At 46.7% G+C, this 21,708-nt stretch overlaps 1 protein-coding gene across 1 annotated transcript in view; it reads right to left on the reverse strand.

The window, feature by feature from the left end:
- Mahj (LisH and WD40 domain-containing protein mahjong) overlaps window positions 1-21,708 on the reverse strand; it is an 83,242-nt gene that overhangs the window by 16,448 nt on the left and 45,086 nt on the right. Inside the window, exons 15-24 of the mRNA XM_077690285.1 lie at window positions 16,989-17,060; window positions 16,569-16,650; window positions 15,229-15,368; window positions 14,447-14,528; window positions 13,476-13,591; window positions 10,302-10,403; window positions 8,905-9,242; window positions 4,644-4,781; window positions 4,384-4,450; window positions 1,055-1,126 (exon numbers count right to left, since the gene is read on the reverse strand). Of these exons, the coding sequence (XP_077546411.1) occupies window positions 1,055-1,126; window positions 4,384-4,450; window positions 4,644-4,781; window positions 8,905-9,242; window positions 10,302-10,403; window positions 13,476-13,591; window positions 14,447-14,528; window positions 15,229-15,368; window positions 16,569-16,650; window positions 16,989-17,060 (1,209 nt within the window). The remainder of the gene's footprint in view (window positions 1-1,054; window positions 1,127-4,383; window positions 4,451-4,643; window positions 4,782-8,904; window positions 9,243-10,301; window positions 10,404-13,475; window positions 13,592-14,446; window positions 14,529-15,228; window positions 15,369-16,568; window positions 16,651-16,988; window positions 17,061-21,708) is intronic.

The raw sequence follows: 21,708 nt of genomic DNA on the forward strand, positions 1-21,708 counted from the left end.
GTAGAAGAAAACGGCAATGACAGCGGTTAACAATGCATACGTGATGGCTCAACCCCAGCGCATCTGGCCAATTCGCTCAATTTCAACCAGATTGGCTGTAGCTCCGGCTTGGTGAATTGGGTCTGCACCTCGTGTAAAAATGGCCAGCCACATTGTAATCATCAGTAAGCAATGTCGTCCACCTATGCGCTTGTTTTTGTTTATTGGTCGTGGTGTGGGCACGTGGCACTCGTTTTCTGTGAAACTAAGCACCCTGAATTTATAAAAAGCTACCGATGGCTGGTGTTACGCTAATTTTATTGCAAAATAAATGTTCAAACCCACTTCTACCGAGCGAAAATTTCGCTGAAGCAAGAACAAGCCAGACAAATGGTTCGTTGTGGCGAGGACTTCATTGCACTGACTTCTATGGCTAGCTGGCGAGAAATCGGAAGTATTTCATCGAAGTGAAAATTTTGTTAAAGCGGAGTTCGTTGTAGCGGGCTTCGACTGTACCTTTTCCTCCAACTGAACCATCTCGCCAACAGCAGAACAAATGCAATCTGACAAATTGATTGATTGATTGTAGGGTTTAACGCGCCGACGCAACGCAGGCGATGAGGGGCGCCGTAGTGGAGGGCTCCGGATTAATTTTGACCACCTGGGGATCTTTATCGTGCGACGAAATCTCGTACACACGGGCGTTTTTGCTTTTCGCCTCCATCAGAAAAGCGGCCGCCGCGGCCGGGAATCGAACCCGCGACCTCGTGCTCAGCAGCGCAACGCCTTAGCCACTGAGCCACTGCGGCGGGTGCAATCTGACAAATTGCCAAACATGTCGGATTGCACTTATGTCTGACAGATTGGCCGACAGACTACCCGACTGCAACAGTTAACACATCCTGCTAAGCACAGCCTTTGCTAAGCGCGCAGCCTGCGCAAAAATGCCAGCAACTGCATAACGGAGCAAACGGCTCTGTCCGTACCCGTTTCACGACCATCTAAATCGTAACCGTTTTACGACTATCTACACCGAGTCGAGTCACCCCGACGCAAACGCACAAGGCACACTCACCACGCCCGTGTAGAGGTTGTAGACGTGCAGCTCGCCCACCAAGGTCCCCAGGAAAAGGTATTGTGAGCCAGCCTGCACATGGGGAAACGCTGCTCAACAACAGATCTTCCCATCACCAGGCAACACCGTTCATGTCACCTTGGTATGAATAACTGAACGAGTTCGAGTTCAAAGATCCAAATAAAAGTGTCTCGCTTTAGACACCATGCATACAAAATTGCGTACACAAAACATTTCCTTTCTTTGCAAGAACCAGAAAGCGTCGGAGGAAACTGACACTTTATTACACTTCTGACAGGCTGGGATAATTTTTTATTGAGTAAGGCGCTGTTTGAGTCGGGCTGGGCTGGAAGTGAACATTTTAGCGTGGAGAGGCATTTATATCGGGCACCTGTCCAGGTTCAAGAAACTTTGAGGAGCTCACCGCACTGCGAGGGGAAGTGTCAAAATGAAGAAAATCCCCAAACAGCGCTTGCCTTAGGGGGGGAGACTGATCTTAACAACTTTTTAATTTCCAAGTAAGCTCTGTGAAAGTTGTCAGTCTCACGTTTTTTCCCTCTGATTTCAAATATGCCATTATTTTTTGAGTTGGTCAATTAGTTCCTCAGGTAATTAGAGATAATTAGCCATTTTTGGTGGACCAATAGACAAAAGTGTTGGTCATAAAACTGTAATCTTTGTATTTTCCAATACTATGATACTTGGTGAATGGTGTTTTTTTGATGCATCGCTTGGATCTAATTTTACAGCTCATTAAACTTTGCTGGCACCAGCAGCAAGGAACCATTTCAAACACGCATTTCAAACACCAAAGTTTAATGAGCTGTAAAATTAGTTCCAAGCGATGCATCAAAAAACTGCTCCAATTATTGCATTCACCACGGTTCATAGTATTGGAAAATATGAAGATTACAGTTTTACGACCAACACTGCTCTGTCTATTGCTCCACCAAAAAATGGCTGATTATCTTGAGAACTAACTGACACACTGAAAAAATAACGGCGTATTTGAAATGAGTGGGAAAAAAAAAACAGCAAGACTGACAAATTTCACCGAGTTCACTTGAAAATTAAAAGACACTGTTTTAAGACCAGCGTCCTTCCTTAAATTAAGTTTAAAATTATTAACTGCTGCCCCGTGAAGACAGTTTTCTTCAGAATGGGTGAAAAAAAAAAAAAAAAGGTTCTTGATCGAAAAAAAAAAAAAATATCTAACGCAGCTGAAACATTCTGCGTGCACAAATATTCATCACTTAAGGGAGCACATGGGTCTTTGATCAAAAAGTTTATTTTTACAGTTATTATGATAAAAATTGGGGGGCCCATGCAGTTTCTTATTCTGATTGTAGATATAAAATTTGTTTTTGAGTAAAATGATTATATTCAAATTTATTCGGATCTTTATATTCAATTTTTTGACAGCCTTTGTAAAAAGACTGCTGGAGGGATGCAGCTAAACAGGGAACCAGTGAACTGTGCACAAATCAAGGAGTGCAATAAGACTAACATTATCGTTCTATCTGGTCTGTAGCAGAAGTTACGACCATTTGAAGTTTGGGCCTGGAAGCCAAAACCGGTTTTTATGGCTGCTACCTTTCAAGCCCAAACTTCAAATGGTCATAACTTCTGCTACAGACCAGATAGAACGATAATGTTAGTCTTATTGCACTCTTTGATTTGTGCACAGTTCACTGGTTCCCTGTTTAACTGCATCCCTCCAGCAGTTTTTTTACAAAGGCTGTCAAAAAATTGAATATAAAAATCCAAACAAATTTGAATATAATCATCTTACTCAAAAACAAATTTTATATCTACAATCAGAATGAGAAACTGCATGTGCCCCCCAATTTTCATCATAATAACTGTAAAAATAAACTTTTTTGGTTTAAGACCAGTGAGCCCCCTTAAAGGGACCCTACAACACTTGCCATCGACTACTAGTCCCAGAAATCTCTTCCCGCAAGAATTATGAAAATCCGCTCACAATTAACGAAACTACGCGCGATGAGAAATCGCACATAATCATTCCCTCTCAACTCGACCGTGGGCAACGCGACGAAAGCTGCGCTCTCTCCCGGAGAGGGGGGCGGCTCGCGGCGTTCGCTTCGGCGGCCTTCGATATATCACATGCCGGGTAGTTTTCTCCTTTTCTCCGCAACGCAGAGGGGCCTATTTCCAGTCTGGTGCCACAAAAAAGCAGGCATGGGTGCCTACTCGCAAGTGTGCGCTCGGGCTGGTAGGGCGTTTTTGAAGCAATAAACGTTTGTAGTCGAGTGGTCCCGTTGAAAGGAAAGTATTGAGCTCATCACTCAAACTCCGCGCGCACTCAAAACACAAAAGAAACGGCAAAACTGTGCCTACAGGTTCAGGCATAGAAGAGGTTCGTACACAGCGATGACGACGACGGAAATGGGAGAATCTACCCGCCAAGTTGACCAGTGACAGCGATCGGGTAGCCATGGCCTATGCGACGTCCCTCAGGCCATGCATAATGAGGACAACTGAAGAGAGAGCGGTTTGTTTTTCCGCGTCTTTCACATCGATTTGCGCGCTCACCGCTTCACGTGCACGTGTAATATTTGGCTCAGGTATTCCTGGCAGTGTAATCTAAACGTTGCGCAGGTTTACTTGCACTGCTCAAAGAGTGTTGCAGGGTCCCTTTAAAGAGTTTTGAAAAGATTAGGCCTTTTGACTGAGATTACAACAGCCCTACCTGAAGGGTATTAAATATCTCAAAGATGCACCTGTGATATGTGCTGTGCTGTGGCAGAGGGCTAATGATTAATTTGGACCCCCTCCCAAGAAAAGTCAACGTGGCTGAAATCTCACGCTTCCCTCTTTTGGAATTCAATTCGAATATCGAGAAATTATACCAGGATGGAGCAAAAACTGAAGATATCACTTTTTCCACTTGAGCAGACACATAAAAAAAAAAAAAAAAAACACACCCACGGAGGGGGGGGGGCATTGGACAGCACTGTCAATCCATATTCGTTTTTGTACATGTGGCGGGGGGGGGGGGGGGGGGCATTGGACAGCAATGTCAATCCATATTCGTTTTTGTACATGTGGCCATAACGTGTGCCGTTGAAATCCAGCCATTGGTTTGCATTATGCAAGACTAAGAAATTTCCTGTTGTGCGTAGCACGTAAGTCTTGTGATGACTTTGGCAGCTTTAAAAACGAATAATGATAACATACTAACAACAGTAATAGCAAGACTGATGACCCCACTCGCATTGCATCCAATCTTTGCGAGCAGATGGTGTACCATAGGGAAGCCAACTTTTGCACCTGCATCTGCTGCCCTCCAAAATGGTGGCACTCACCGAAAACGCGCAACAAGAGTAACTGCTGGTGCCGTCTGGATCCCGGAAAGTCCGCACTGGGCGAAACCTGCAGTTGAAACACGCCGCCGTATTTGAAGAGCCCCAAATACAAGCTTGGAGAGAATACGGAAACATCACTACAGCAATACAAGACATAATTCAGTGAAAAAAAAAAAAAAAGGAAGATTACGACACGAACACGAAAGCTTCCAGCCCAACTTTGGACAGACAAAAAGCCAACGTGCTGGGGAGATACTTGCCTGCTGTAGATGAACTTGCGGTGGAGCCTGGCGCCGTCGAATCCGCCGGACGGGGGGAACACCTGGCTTCGCTGCAGCCTGGCCGCCATGCTCGTGGGGGCTGCGTTCCGGTACTGTGGCTCCGGACACCTGTGTGGCCTGCAAAGACACCCACACAGACATCAGCCCATGCAAAAGTGGTGGCATGTGAATGGCAAAGCGAACAGTACAAAGGCATCACGATTACCTTTTACCCAAAGATTTCCTTGGGGTCCTTAAAGGAACTATGAGGGCAAAATACAACATATTCGAAAGTTTTCGTGTTTTATAGTGCTCCTAGCACTTGTCCAGCAGCAAACGATGCTTCATTCACTGAGAAATTAATCAATTTCGGTGAAAATTTTGATCCTCCTGCCAAATCGTGCATTTTTTGGATGTCAGCAATGATTCGGCTGCAGTGCTGCTTGCCGTCAGTCTTCCCAGATGGCGCTCACATACTCATGCACGGACCATTGTCTGCCGTTACTCTGTTTCTTGACCGATATTGCACCTGGCTTGTTTTTGTTAGCGTAGAAAGTAATCATTTCACGAAACATGAAATATCGTCGACAAACAGGGTCACGTAAGACAACGTTGATTACACCAATCGGCCAGTGTGTGTAACACAACTCAAAAGTGGCAGGCTGCTGTGCAGCTAAAACAAGCATCGGTACTTCTATGTTTATGTGTACTTTCGTAACTTCTACTGTCTATCTTCCCCTTCTTACTTCTATAAAAAGAATGTGCCCTAAATTTGAGCGCAAATAGCTCATTCGGCAAGCTTTTAAGCTCTGCCTAATTTGCGTTTGCTTTCGCTGGCCTTTGCCAATCGCAGAGCTGGCTGGTATGACATTATAGGCTCTGTTGTGGGAAATGAGCGAGTGGGTCGCATGGCCATTACCTTTTTTCCTAATTATATAGCTTATTTCAGCAAAGTGTGTGTTAAAAGTGGTGTCAGTATGATTCTCACGAGGCAATCTTTCGAATGAACCAAACGTGTTTTGTCTTCATGGCCCTTAAAGGGACACTGAAGTGATATGTAGACATTGCGGGATTACTAGCGCAATTTGTAGTCCGGAGTCCCCAGGCCATGTTTCGACCACTCTAGGCGCGTTTACGCGATTTTATTTAGTAGAAAAACTAATTCGAAAATGCTGTCCTCCTCTCTTTACGCTCGCCCATTTTCTGTGGCGTTTTCGTGTGACGTCAGGAGGGGATGAGCTGGCAATTGGCTGCGCCACGGCTGCGCTACTGCACGGCTCCCCGGCCTTCAGACAGAGTCAGTCGGCCCAGCGTTTCGTCCGCCGGCCGCCGGCGGGTTGTCGCAATCAAGGAGGTTAAAAAAAATTGCTTGGTCGCAATTCGTTCGCTAGGTTGAAACGAAGCCAGGACACGTTTGTGAATGGAATAATGTGCCTTTCTTTACTTGGTTTGTTTGTACACTGTATCTAGCTCCAAGTCAAGGTCGCTTCACACAAGCGCTGCACAAGCGCACATGCGACGCTTCGGTGACTGGTACGCCAGTAGGAAAATATAAGGCCTCTTGAAGGCGGGAGAAGAGTTAGCGAAGTCAATATAGGTACTAAGGAAATAAAATCAACTGATATTTTTACCGTACAGCGTAAAACTAGGGCGCGGGAAGCACTTTTTTGCGCTGGGCGAACAAGCACAGCGGTCAGCAGCACGACTACGCATCTGCGAACGCTTTTCCGTCTACGAAATGCAATTGCGTGAGCTACTGTGGAAACTCGGGCGACGCTTACTGCACGAGCGCAGTACAACAAATAGTCACCTAAGCTGCTTGAAATGACAGAACTAAATAAAAGTTTAAACTGGTTGTACAATATATACCCTATATTAGCAAAGCCTTCGCACCCCGCTCCGTGGCTCAGTTGTCTGGGGCGCTAGCTATGTCACCGCTGGTGTTTTGCAAGTCACGAGTTCGAATCCCCGCGGGTACGTGCTTTTTTTTTTTTTTTGTAAGTTACCTTTTCTGTTTTCCGCTGATGTTTTCTATATCGAGTTCACCTTTTTTTGGGCCGCAACGTTCATGGCTACACGAACTAGTTCACAAAATTCCCCGCATTTCCCCGAGGGGAAGAATGTGAAAGTGCGAATGCACGAGTTGAATTTGCGCGGTTCGGTAATGTTCGCGAAAGAGAGATCTCACACACACACACAACTACAAAGAAAGAAAGATGCATTTATTCACAGACACCTATTTGTGTTGTCGTTGTACTTGATTGCTAGAGCGGATCTCAGCATTGAAATTTCGTGTCAGTACTCCTTTAAGCAGGTGCATTAGCCCTTCTCACGCCCGATTCTTGGCCAATCCCCCACGTGGGTATGTGCTATGTCAGCGGCCAGGCTGCGCGCGCCCATCTCCACGTACGCGGACATCGCCGGTGGGCGCAGGTTCAGGGTCGCTTAAGAAGTGCATTGCACTTAAAACGCGCGCAGGCTGACACTGGCGCGCTAGCGAGTTCTCGTTGGCGTGCTGTTGCCATAAGCACCGACTGCTTGCAGGCAGTGGGCACAGGCCAGAATGAACAGACCCTTGGCCTGGTGCGAACACGCTTTTTACGATACAGGCATGAGGGAGGCAAGCTCCAAATATGGGGAAAAGCGCATGACATTTGGGCGTCTGCGGGTACGCGGAGGGCGTTCATGCACTGCGTAGGTCTCGGCTAGTGAATGCTACAACTACAATCCGTCCTGGGAGGCTTATCTTGTGCATTTTACAGCCGACAACATGGCAGAAGCGCGGTATGATGATTACTGAGATATTGAGAATGCCCATCCAACAACGCCATTGGTTATGTTTTACAGAACCGAAACCGAAACTTGTTTGATTGCTAACCTTGGGCATCGTCCAATCACGGCGCCCCTCCTCCCAACGTCACAGCTTTAGTTGGTGCGGCCGCCGCAAACCGCGCATGGTAGTTTTTCTTCTTTCGCGCTTTGTAAAATAATTACCGATTTGTCAACCGGATAAACGATGAAAAGTGTGCTATTTGAGCCAGTCTACGCAGTGCAAGCAAAAACGGGAGCTTGACAAATTCACTTCAGTGTCCCTTTAATGTGGGGCCATGAAGACAAACGCGCCAGCGGCAGAGCACATTCGTGCGATTCCAACTGGATAGATACGGATTGGCTGTAGCTCTGGCTAGGCGAACCGGGCCTGCGCCCCATGTAAAATCGGCCAGCCACATCGCTATCACCAGCAAACAATGGTGTCCACCTATGAATTTGTTTTTGTGTTGGGTAGCAGTGTGAGCGTGCGGCGCACAATTTCGGTGAACCTAAGCGTCCTAAATGTATAAGAAGTGAGAGATAACTGGCGTTATGCTTATTTTATTGTAAAACAAATGTTCAAACCCAGCCTCAATAAGCAAAAATTTCGCTGAAGTGACAGCAAGCCAGACAAATGGTTCGTTGTGGCGAGGACTTTGTTGCATTGAATTCTATGACTAACTGATGGGGAATTGGAAATGTTTCGTTGAAGCGGAAATTTCGTTGAAGTGGAGTTGGTTATGCAGTCAAACCCTGCTACAACGAACTTTCGGAAATAAATTTTCGGTTTGGGGGACATTTTCCTGCCAACGAAATTCCCGCAACAGCAAATTTTGTGGCTGAAAATTTTTTGGCTTTCCCCAGCAGTTTAGTTATTTCAGGGTTGATCGTATTCAAATGATACAATCAAGCGGAGTTAGAGGCCCCACTACAGTTGCCCAGTAATGTATCTTGGCAATGACTTAGGTTCGGAGCCACCAATTGCCCACACAGTATAGCCCACTTATCAGAAACTCAGTTTTAACGAAATCACGGCAACAAAGAACAAATCTTCGCTTCCCGTTACCATTTGTATACAAATAGCTAATTTCATTTCAACGTTTTGTTCAGACGTAAATTCTCGTGGATGAGAGGGCTAAAGGCAACAGATATAGCGAAAAATGGATATAACGAACTGATTTCCGTTTACCAATATGTTCGTTATAAGTGGACTGGACTGTACAAGGTTCTGTGACATCGTGAAGGCCTCGCCACAGGGCACCTGGGGAGTAAACCACTGCTACATAATTTTCTTCAGCATTTCGATTATTTGCTTGAAGTCCGCGATAAAACTGGTATCGTTGTTACTGGGATGACGCAGTCTTTCTAATTATAACCAAACTTGCTTTTCGTGTCCACGGCCTCAACAACAAGTGCACCACAGCAAATGATCTCTCCCCCCTGGACTCACACGAAGAGCTCGAAGGGTGGGCAGGCGACGACGGGGTTCTTGCAGAGGGCGTGCTGGTTGCGCAGGTACTCCTTGACAATGGTGTCCAGCGACAGGGAGTGCGGCGGGTGGGGTAGGGCTGCCGCCGACGAGGCCGTGTGCTGGGACAGCCGCTTGAGCACGGGCGAGCCACCCTGGTAGGTGCCGCTGCGCTTGTGCAGCGCGGGCAGCGAGCTCGTCGGCGTCGCGGGCGCGCCGGCGGCCCCACTTGCCGTCGCCGCCGCTGTCGCCGGAGGAAGTGACCGCTGCGTCAGGCTCGGCACGTCGTTGCGGGGCAGGGTCGGGGTCGTGGCCCCGTTCTGCAGGGGGGGGGGACACCATTGACAAGGAGGTCAAATGTGGGGGCAAAGCAGTGCCCCATTTTTTTTCAACGCAACAGTAGCTTGACGCTAGCTTCCTTGAAGGGACACAGAGGGCAACCAGCAAGTTCGCTCCAAACAAAAGCCTGACCTTCCCATAACCATCTTATCGTTGATTCATGCTAAAAGATGCCTTAATTGCTGAGAAATCACTTATCAAATTTGACGCAAACAGCAACTGCAGCTGCTGTTTGTGTCACGATAAACCAGAAGCAAGCGAGGCAGAAGTGATGTATAGCAATATTGCAGCAGTGAGATATTTGAGTGGCTCCCCCTGGCTCTTGACGTCGGCTTCGGGACTCGCGCCGCTGTTGTCTGCTACACTCCACTTGAGAGGGGCAGCCGTGACTGTGCTAGAAATCGCCCGCTTTGTTGCTGTAGTGCGTTAAAAAGCACATTTCCAGTAATTCCGCTAATTTAATAGCTTCTGACACCTCTGAATAATCTCAATCTGTATCCCGCACAAGTCTGCAACACAAGGAGAGAGAGAGAGAACAACTTTATTAAGAGCATCGGTCAGAAGAATGTGTGTAATCCGTCCTTTCTAGCTTATTTGCTACATTCACAGTTCAGAGCTCTGAAACTGATGGATTTTTCTTGTGTGTCTTTTTTTAGAATTTTGGGGATTAGAATTTTTCTTGTGCTACTCATGAATAAACCACGTGTATGCAACAACAAACAATTTTTTTGTCGCTTTATACCACCCTAAAAAAATTATGACAATTGTTTTTCAAAATAGATATAAAAAATCGACTGTAGGTGGTCGCATTTGGCGAAAAACTTTGACCCTCAAAGAGTTAACGCAATCAAGTTTTGCTCTCGGCTCTTCGCTGTCCAGAACACAGGCAGCTCTCCTGCTTGCCGCTCGTTCACCACGATACCACTACATGATGGAGGCGACAGAGATCGGTTCTGGGATGCTTTCGCCGATGTGACAAAGGGTAAAAGCAATGTGCCAACCAGTGTACCAACCCCTGGACAACCGTGGTGCAGACTCACCCTATTGATGCAGTTTCCCGGGAGGATCTTCTCTGCAGAGGAGACTGGTGTCAGGGAATGCGAACCCAGAGAGCCCATCGATCCCGACCGCAATGGCCTCACCTAGAATGGGAGCGGGCACACCGCCAAGTCAATAATCGAGGCCCCACCAAACAACAGGGAGCTACAATGTTGAGAAGCGCAGTCCTTGGTGCCAAGAGCTATACACAAGTCCAGTCATTTCCTCAAATTGTGGAACACGCTTTAAATATTCCACCCACTTAGAAAATAAGTAGGGGTGTGCGAATATCAATTTTTGAATTTCGAAGCGAATGCGAATAATAAAAACAAAGTTCGAATCGAATCGAATATTTTTCGAATACGAATACTTATTGTTTTTTGTAAAATTAATGTTTTCACCATCTAGAGACACAAAAACTGCAACTTTATTGCACAACAAATCACACAAAGTAAAATTAGGAATTACATTGCACTCAACAGGTTAAGGTCTGCACTCACTTAAATGTTAACATGGAGAAAGGTTAACTGCTCGACATGCTCGGGGAGCAGTGACAACCTCCTGCTCGTCACCACTTTACCAGATACCGAAAACAGCCGCTCACTTGATTGATTGCAGCGTTTTAACGCGCCGACGCAGCGCAGGCGATGAGGCGCGCCGTAGTGGAGGGCTCCGGATTAATTTTGACCACCTGGGGATCTTTAACGTGCACAGCCGCTCACTTGAGACACTAGTAGCTGGCATGCCCGAGCCCGTGCACATTGCCGCGCGCTGATACAGTAAAATCTTGATGATACTATACTCGCGGGACTGCGAAAAATATTCGTATCATCCGAAATTCGTATGAACCAACACAGACCAAAAAATTTAGCGCTGAAAAAAGTTTTCGTTTATTTCTTTTCCTACTTTCGCGTGAAGAAATTCGTGATTTTTTCTGCTTTTTTTAACCCCCGTGTCGCAAAGCAGTCCTTTCTGGAGCACGTAAAGCTTCGCGCTCGTCTCCTCACTCGCTGTGCCCAAGCTCGCTACACGCCGAAACAGCCAAGCGTGAACCGCATGGTGCGTTTTTGCACGCGATTCGCTCGCCTCGGCCCTGCGATTTCGCACCCGCGCTCGACGATTTCGCGCCCGCGGAAGCGCCTACCTCGGTCAGAAAATGACGCACGACGCGCGCGGCAGGATGGAGGAGCCTGACTACTGCGATGAGATCAAGACAGCCGGCTTGGCTCCGCCGGAGATGGTTAGGCTTAGCACCCCGGCAAATATTTTATGGGTGCATTCACTAGCGGCGCGGATGATGTTTTATAGTACCGTTTTCGCATGCATTATCAGCTCCTTTACCGCACAAGCAACTTCGTGTCTCCCTTGAGCCGCATTTTAAAGAGCGGTTAGAAGCGGTTGCTCGAGCCCCCGCGCCACTTCGCGGCTGGAGCCGACGCCATGTTGACGCCGCCGGCCACGCCACGCGCAGCGTGGGCGTGGTTTCGCGGCGGTGTCAGCGCGTTGGGCGTACGCAGAGCGTTTTCGTGAGCAGAAAACAACAGCCCGGCCGTTTCTGGAGAAAGAGTGACAAACAGGGGAGCGAGAGCCGTCACTTGCTCGTTTGGCAGTCGGGTGCTTCGCCGGCTCGTTCGTATCTTCCGCCGGGCCGCGCAGGTCCGTTCGTAACAGCCGAAATTTTTCCCATTGCAAACAATGCAATTTCGCCGGGACTTTTCGGAAATTCGTATCATCCCGTAATTCGCACGCCCAGAATCGTATCATCGAGAGTCCACTGTAAATAAACACCGATACAGAAGACACGCTCTGGATTTTTTTTTTTTTTTTTTTTTTTTTTAGTTTTGGGTGGTTCGAATATTTCGAACAATAAAAGTGTCGTTCGAATCGAATCGAATACCAAAAAATTCGAATCGAATATTCGAAGTTTCGAATATTCGCACACCCCTAAAAATAAGTCCTCAAAATCGTTTGGTCAGGTAAATAATAAACTAATTTGTGATTGGTCTAGTTAAACGTGCAATGGTGCATTTATACGAATCAAAGCTTACAGATAAAAAGACATGACGAACAAATCATTCAGCTCGTACTGATACTATCAGTAAGCATTGTGTGCTAAGTGATCGTGTTCACGTCTACCAGAACAATTGTGTCGATGGTACTTTTTGGCACGCTTTTTCGTCGCGCGTAAACCAGGGTTATCTGCTAATATGCGCCTCTAGGTCAAGAAATGGGGCAGGCCGGGAGAAAAGCAGCCGTACTTTCTGAAAAATGGCAATTCCCGTAAGCTGTTTTGGTACCACAGACACCTGTGCCCCCTTAAGGGGGTATACTTCTTCAAATTTTCAAGTGAACTTTTTGAAACTTGTCAGTATTGCTGCTTTTTTCCCACTGATTTCAAATGTGCCATTATTTTTTCAGTTGGTCAATTAGTTCCCAAGATAATTAGAGATAATTAGCCATTTTTGGTCAAACAATAGACAAAGCAGTGTTGGTCATAAAGCTGTAATCTCTATACTTTCCAATGCTATGATCCCTGGTGAATGCGATGATCGAAGAGGTTTTTTGATGCACCACTTGGAACTAATTTTACAGCTCAATAAACGTTGGTGTTTGAAATTGGTGATTAAAATGGTTCCTTACCACTGGTGAAACCAAAGTTTCGTGAGCTGTAAAATTAGTTCCAAGCGGTGCATCAATAAAAAACCTGCTTCGATCATTGCATTCGCAAGGGATCATTGTATTGGAAAGTATAAAGGTTAGAGTTTTACGGGTAACACTGTTTTGTCTATTGTTTGCCCAAAATGGCACATTAGCTCTAAGTATCCTGGGAACTAATTGACCAGCCGAAAAAATAACGGCACATTTGAAATCAGTGGGAAAAAAGCATCAATACTGGCAGGTGTCACAAAGTTTTTACTTGAAAATTTAAATTAAAGAAGTTGTTTTAAGACCAGTGTTCCCCCGAACCAAGATGAAACTTTGACAGGCGTGGCTCATAAACGAGCATACACCTTGTAGCTTTGCTGCACTCCGTCACTCAAAAAAAATGTTGTACTGCCCACGTCTTTCTTTTTTTTTTCCTCCCACAGGGCCAAACTCGCAGAGAAGTTAGTACAGCAATTGGTGCAAATTTAAAAGGAAAACACTGTGGAACAACAACAAAAAAAAAAACTGACCGTTTTGGGAGTGCACACGCTGTTGGAAGACCACTGGGCCTGCGCTGAGCTGCCACAGGTAGGCCGCGCAGGCAGGGAGGCTTCTTTTTGCAAGGCAGACGCTGCATCCACCAAACCTGCCGAAAGCAGAAGCACTCCTTCAACATCTTGCAACTGAATCGAGCTCCAAGTAAACAGGCAAAAAACAACAAAAACAAACAAATGTGCTCGAGTTGGGCACAGGCAAGAAGCCCAACAGAAGCTTCGTAGCGCTAGTTCATAAAAAATTATAGGCACGATGTAAATCCCCCAAACAATGACTTGTGCCCCCGTCTTTAAAAATGCGACAACTCTTGTGGCATCTAAGACTGCGTACACTGCTGCTATCGTCAGCTGCAAAAATTACAATCAGTAACGCAATATTGTTCAACAAAAAGCAAATAAAAGCCCCACGTGAGCAACAGCCCCACCTGACATTGTTGTATCCTGTACACAGTAATGCAGTTTCAGTTTCAGTGTTTGGGTTTGCAACATTGTGTCCTTGTGGGTGCATTTATTTGTGCAACGTCTATTGAAGAGCGGTATGCCACACGTGCAGCTGGTGCATGTCACTCATTCATTACACACATGATGATGGTAACGATGAACAAACAAATTTAATGGAAACGATGCTTGGAACACTAGAAGTTGAAACTTTCCTCCACTGACAGCACAGAAGTGACGTGGCCGGTAACACAACAAATTACCCCAAAAGAAAATCTGGCCTTCAACAAACTTCAATAAAGAACCTGGCTTTATAGTGATAGCATTCTGTCTTGCTTGAAACACTGACCCAAGAAAGCAGCATGTGAGTTCTTGTGAAAATTACAGTGAAGCTTGATGCCATGCAGGAATGCACTAACAGTGTCGATTTCTAAAGCTACACTTTTTCTCACCAACTGAGCTTTCTTTCAAAAGCTCAGCTATTCAGACAGCAACTGCCCGCCACTCACCCTTGCCAAGGAGGTGCTGGTATATTAACTGCAAGAGATCCTTTTCCCGGTAGCTGATCTTTGTTTGGGCCACAACTTCAGACTGCAAAAAACAACAAGAAATGATACATTAGGTAACGATACTGAAAAAAAAAAAAAAAAAACTAGAAATCGTACATTAACAGTACTGAGGGAAAAAAAGGAGAAAAGAGAAAGAAAAAAAAAATCAGATTGACGTGTGACAATGCAATGACAAACAGGGTTTTAGGTGGGTAAGACCCAAGTCTGAGTTAGAACTGATGCATGCTGCAGCTTGCAAGCAAATCAATTAGTACAGCCAACTTATCTGACACTCCCTCACTCATTACATATGACAGAAACACTTTTCTCCGTAATGTCACAGCACTGTGACACTGCAGTGGGGATGAATGGGATGGGACCTTTCCTGGTCTTCCCCACAATTTTATATTTACACAATGTCACCTTCAAGCCGTGAAAACCCACGGCTATTAGATGCACCCCAAGCATGTGTTCGTACCAGGTGCAGAGCAAGCCCAAGTATCGATACTGGAACTGTGAAGACCAGGAAAGGCGACGACCCTTTTGGCAAAAGTTGGTGCCATGAGCTAAACAATACCCCTGGATCAAGCTGTCTCTCTTCACATTACTTCCCTCACAAATGCCTGAAAGGGCCTCGTGCAGGTATCCTTTTTTCCATCACGAAATCAGTCACTGGTATTGGATACGCAATTTGTATTGGATACCAACTGGATATGGATCTGGATACGCTAAATGCCACGCACCTTGTTGATCTTGGTGAGCGAGGGCTCCATGCCGGGACTCAGGGGTGCTCCTGTCACCCTCTCGACGAGCTCAATGCAGGAGCCACAAAACTTGGCGTGCTCCTGCCGCTTGTCCTGGAGGACTGGCTCTCGCATCAGCACTGCACGACACCCCCGGAGAAAAAAGAAACAAAAATTAAAGCCGTTCCACTCAATGTGAAAGCTGTCGGGAAGTGCGGAGGAGTGATTCGCCATAATGGGCTGTGGCGCAGTTATCCGCTCACTGCTACCACCCCATGCAATTCAAATTTCCCGCCTCCGCAGTGCTCGCGCGCCCCCTGCCTGAAACTGCGCCAGCGGGAGTTCTGTTCTCTTTGTGCTTTTCTCCCCGCACGTGCCGGCGTTGCACCGCCACATTTTGCGTTTACTATCGTAAAAACCAACCCAACGAGCGTCCTTAACTAAAGGAACGTGGGCGCTGCCTGTTAATTACGGATATTTTGCCTCGAATGTACCTATAGTTTTCTTTGTGCTAAACGGGAAGACGTATGACACGTGCCAGCAATTCATGAGTTTCGAACGCTTATGACTATATAAACCGCTTGACTTTCGAAGCCTCTGGGGTACGCCGCGAACAACAGCGTTACCCCGGGACGCCGCCTTGGTGCTCTTATACTTGGGTCGAGCGAGCAAGCTAGGACGAACTTAAAAGCGATTCTACAATGTGCTTGACTGCCAGCTACAAAGGTGACCACTCTTCTCCATTGTCAAGGCCACTACACCATTCAGGGCAGGTGAGAATAGACAATGGTTAAGACATTCATTCGTCAGCCGGTCCAGAGTCTCTCGCCAGCGCCCTCTCTTCAGTCCCGAAACTATGGAACCAGTGTGGCCGAGCTCTACCAGTCCTAACATCAAGCTTTTTGAATTTCCCAACACAAAGTTACCCCCATTTCCATCTCAATATGACCCACGACGTTAACGTATTCAACCCCTGACTCAGTTGTCTTAGTTTCTCATGTGGCCGTTATCAGCAACACTGCAAGAAGGACGGCTTATTGTGACAAATCAGTTACAGGCACACAAACACTGCTTTTCTCTGCTGGCACAGCAATGAAGGCCCGTGATTTTATCTTGGAATTCAACCACTTTTTTAAAATATTACGCACTTAACCTTATCTTTTTAAGGACAAAAGCTGACGCGTCCCAGCAGAGCAGTGGGAAGAAGACAAAACCAGTATGATGGGAGTTGATTAAAAAGAAAAAGAGCACACAAGACGGGAAAGGAGAGAGGGAGACAACATGACAGCATCACATGCTGCACACCCCAACCCCCTTGAAGATTGTGGCGCACCCCTCACCTTGAAGCTGCCCATTGGTGAAGAGAGGCAGTTTGCTGATGATCTGCTTCACTGTGCTGCAGCGGGCCAGCCCACACAGGGCCTGGACGGGATAAGGGAGAGGCAAGCGATGAAACGGTGAAAAAACTATTAACAGGCCCAAATTCCAGAAACAATTTCTCAGAGCACAAGAGAACGGGACTGAAGCAGCAAATGCACATGCACGGGACAAGTGCTAGCGCTTGTCCTGTGTGCTGGTTTTAACCTGCTTGCTTAAGCACCAAAAAACTGCCTCACAATTGCAACTACCGACTACAGGGTAATGGCCTGGCAAAGATTTTAGGTGACTGACATGTAGCTCGGCTATCAGGCGACCAAGCCAGAAAGCAGCAGCACAACCACAAAAGCCCGAGACTGTCCAAAGCTGTTAAGAAGACTCACCTTGCAGGCAAGGGCCCGCATTGAGTCTGCGTCCGTGATGGGGCTCTTGACCGTCAGCAGGTTCAGCAGCACCTGACGATGGCGCAGAAAGAAGACGACGAAAATGGGGGAAAGAAGCACGATTTTTGTGGCTCCCGAACGTACTCGAGAGTAGTAAGACTGCAAATTAACTCCCAAGTTCTTTCCCCTTTCTGCCCATTTCTTTCTCTGGGGCCTTGTTTCATTTTGACATTTCATTTCACGTGTAAGCGGACACAATCTGGACATTTTCTTTTTCCTATATCTGCGGGAGTTCTAGGTAGGCTCAAATCACAGTGCGCGTTACAAAACAAGTTTTCCCCATCACATCGAACGTTTCCTTATATAGGTTCAGTGTAGATGGGCCTACACTTCAGAGACCTACGTAAAGATTAGGACTGAATGGCTTTTGCTATATACACAGTCAGGGCTTTCTAATATGCATAGGTGTACAATGCTCTTACATTCACATTTCGCACATTGCTCTCCTATGACATTATTAACAAGGTGTAAAAAATGATGAACCAATTGTTATGGCCTGCAAGTCAGAGGATTAGAAATGCGTTTCAGCTTCCTGCATAGAAAATGACTGGTCTGTAATAGACGGTTTTCCGCTGCATTTTTCCCACCTCAAAAGGGCGGCGCACGCCAACACGAAAAGGTTAAAACAATTTCTGTAATGGTTTTGACAAGTAACCTGGGAAGAAGCGCAAAAAAAGACGACCACGTAGAAAAGAACACACAGGAGAGCGTGTTGGCCTGTGTGTTCTTTTCTATGTGGTCGTCATTTTTCGCGCTTCTTCTCAGGCTGTATCACCAAATCGCCCAACTTTCAAGTGCGACAAGCAACGTGATACAAAACCAACAATAACCACCTTGAAAAAGTTGAGGGAGTTACTAGAGTGTTTTTTTTTCTCTCCCTAAAATAATGCACATATTCTCATTAGGGTGGCATGCAGAAGCAATATTTGTGTCCGTAGAATTAACAACTTTTCCCCGGCAATGCACGGTTGCAAGCGCATTCAAGGCGCACTTAGAAGTCACACAAGCCCCTTCTGCCTTACTTTCACCTCAGTAATTTTCCCTCAAAACAGGATTTCAAACCCAAAATGCAGTCACCGTATTTACTCGCGTAATGAACGCACTCGCATAATGAACACACCCCAAACTTCAGTGATCAAAATTAGGTTTCTTTTTTTCCCCACGTAATAAACGCACCCCCAACATTTCAACCATGCAGTCCCACGAAAAACCGTACCGTAGCTTTCAGAATTCACTCGCTCCCGCTGATGATGATGATCGCGCATGCAACCTAGAGCCATCTCTCAGAGTAAAAACGAACAAACACTTTGGAACGGCGTCGTGGGACAGCCAATCGCAACGACACTAAGTCGTCTCACTCCGCTGAGCATCTAGCCTTCCATTTTTTCGTAGTAGTATTGTTATTCACCTGCTTTTCTGCTCGTCTTGCACCTTTCGGTCGGCGATGGGCTGAAATGTCAGTTACAGGGCCCGTTTTAAGGGGGGACGCGGGTCTTAGAATGGTCAAAAATGGCCAAAATATCGATTTTGAGAAAATCCAATTTTTGGAATTATTGTACCTTCAAGCACCTGCCTTCAAAATATCAACGCGAAATTCCATCGGGAAATACTCTAAAATCATGTTTTGAAACGCCTCGAGGGCCACGAAATGCCCCGAATCGGGCAAAAGTTGCTTCAAATTCCCGCGCGCCCCGCAGGCGAAGCAGCCGACCGATCGCCGCCATCTTGGTCTTGTTTTGAAGCTTGTTTCTTTGTGCGCATTTTGCGATATCTCAAAATGGTGTCGCTTGAGTAGAACGACCGCCCTTGCCAGTTTTCCGAAGGCACCTTCTTGGCCGCCGATTGGCTAGAGCGGGCGCGCGCGGTTTGAGTTCGCCATACGACCCCTCCCATTGGTCGGCGCGACTGCTGTCATGGCGGTCGCCATCATGGCGTCTGCTACGCGCGTCTGACGGAGTCCGCTCTTCTGGCGCAGCGCTCGCTTAGAGCAGTTTTTTTTTTTACAGTTTCTTCTAATTCTTTCATCGCATACTTTCGTGAATGATGCCAGGAGACGTACGTTTGAAGACGACGACCCGTCATGCGCACGGGAAGCGAAAGCGTCGTCCGCCTATCCCAAGGTCGCGTGGTGCGACTTCGGGCCGCTCGACTCCGCCGGAGGAGAATCGTTCGCCGCCTCGTATTGCCTCGCCTGCCCCATCGCCTGACCAACCACCTCCGGAATCCATACCTGGTCCAAGCACGTCCTGCCGGCTTGACACGAGGTATTACACGGCGGAGGAGATCGCCGCGCGTACGGAACACGCGGACGAGGTCAAGAGCGGAATGGAGACCAAGTCAGCAACGCAGCGAAAATTCGACCTCCTTGAAGTGGATTTGGCGCACTGAGAGGAAGAATCCGGCACAGATTTTGTCTTAGTGGATTTTGCAATGCTGAAGGACCTTTTTGCGCACATCAGGTGCGGCAAGTGCGGGCTGGCGGCGCCGGATTTGAGGAAGCCTGACCGGCAGTACGGCCTCGCCGTGAAGCTCGAGGTGACGTGCTCGGTTTGTGAACACCGTGTGGAACGTTTTTCCTCGCCAAGGACCGAAGGATCTGGCAATATCACTCTTTTTGAAGTGAATATGAGGGCTTAGAAAAGTATTCAAAGCATCGGGAAGGGGGTGACTGCTCTGTCAGATTTTTGTGCTGGTATGAACTTGTCCCACAGAGGCCTGCACCACAAGACATTCCAAGCGCACTTGAGGAAAGTGGTTCAGGTTTGCGAGGACACTGCAGCAGCCTCTGAAGCTGATAGTGTGCATGCCATCAAGGACTTGTACTCGGACCTTGGTCAGCCGCCAAACAACATAGATGTGATGTTTGATGGCACATGGATGACAAGGGGACGGTTGTCACACATTGGAGTGGGCTGCATCATTGAAGTGTACACCGGCTTGGTGATTGATCATGTAGTCCTCTCTAACTTTTGCTTAGGTTGCGCCATCAGACCCAAAGCTTCAGATGAGGGCTACGAAGATTGGCTGGCAGACCATGAGTGCCAGCGAAACATTGACTGTGGTGCAGGACGCATGGAGGTAGAGGCAGCCCTGATAATGTTCAAGCGCTCGCTCTCCAAGAATGGGCTGCGGTACACAACCGTGATGTCCGATGGAGATAGCCGCACCATGCACGGCTTGAAGGAAAAAGGCGTCTATGGGTTTATCCCCACAGGCCAAGAAAGTTTGCCTTTCGGCTACATTTATTTTCCCCAAAAGACTCTTTTGAGGGCCAACAACATGATGCATTTGCGGAAAACGCACTGCGCAGTGTCCCACCCCTGTATCCTCTCAAACTTCCAGCATAAAAACCGCGAATGAAATAGCCTCACCAAAGAACAAAAAAAGGGGGGCCCCTAAAGCAAGTTTCACCCTCACACTTTTGCCGTACACAATATTCTGGGTACCACAGTGCACTGTAATAGATGATGGCACTTCACGAAGGACTGTTGCAGTTTTCACGACGCCAGCAAGACACCACCAGATTTAACAACGCTAACAAAATGCCAACCGATTCGAAGTCGATAAATATTGCTAAATTCCTGATGGGGTCCGTTACTTCGCCTTTTGTATCTCCAGTTCTAGTTGACATTTTTGGAATCCAAAGACAGATTTGAAAATGGGAAGAACATGTCTTTGTTACTGGGAAATTTTGAAGCTACACTACTGACGGTTCATCTCATAACACATGGCCAAACTTCAAATGCAGTTTTCTCAGTTTCATATTTTTGGTCACTTCCCTCAGCCTTACGCAGCTTTTTGGAAACAACTTCTTGCTTCATAAGGTCAATCTTGGTACCATTTTTTTCAGTACAGCCTGAGGCAGCCGATGACATTCTTAGTTTTTCTGTTTAGGCTACGCATAAATAATGACTTGCAGTTATTTTGATGAGCCAAAATATCCAATATTGCCATTTTTTGTACTTGACATATTTTTTTAGGATGCCGTGACTTTAGAGAAAAACGAAGAATGTCATCGGGTATGGGAACTCTCTGGCTATCCATTCATGTAATTAAAAGCGACAAAATGCAATGCGAAAGTTCATTAAAGCTGCGTAAGAAATTACCTAATTGCGGTTTAGACTTTGTATGATAACTTTTGAACTAACAGCACCAGCTCAAATATAATTGCATATTTGAAATCTACAGAGAAAAACACATCCGTGTGCAAATTTTCATAAGTTTCTACCCATAAATAAAAAAGTTAGTTTTAAGACCCTCGTCCCCCCTTAAGGGGGGACGCGGGTCTTAGAATGGTCAAAAATGGCCAAAATATCGATTTTGAGAAAATCCAATTTTTGGAATTATTGTACCTCCAAGCACCTGCCTTCAAAATATCAACGCGAAATTCCATCGGGAAATACTCTAAAATCATGTTTTGAAACGCCTCGAGGGCCACGAAATGCCCCGAATTGGGCAAAAGTTGATTCAAATTCCCGCGCGCCCCGCGGGCGAAGCAGCCGACCGATCGCCGCCATCTTGGTCTTGTTTTGAAGCTTGTTTCTTTGTGCGCATTTTGCGATATCTCAAAATGGCGTCGCTTGAGTAGAACGACCGCCCTTGCCAGTTTTCCGAAGGCACCTTCTCGGCCGCCGATTGGCTAGAGCGGGCGCGCGCGGTT

The sequence above is a fragment of the Haemaphysalis longicornis genome, unplaced genomic scaffold (genome assembly GCF_048455015.1).
Source record: "Haemaphysalis longicornis isolate Haplotype H1 unplaced genomic scaffold, Haemaphysalis longicornis Haplotype H1 scaffold_10, whole genome shotgun sequence".
Lineage (NCBI taxonomy): Eukaryota > Metazoa > Arthropoda > Arachnida > Ixodida > Ixodidae > Haemaphysalis > Haemaphysalis longicornis.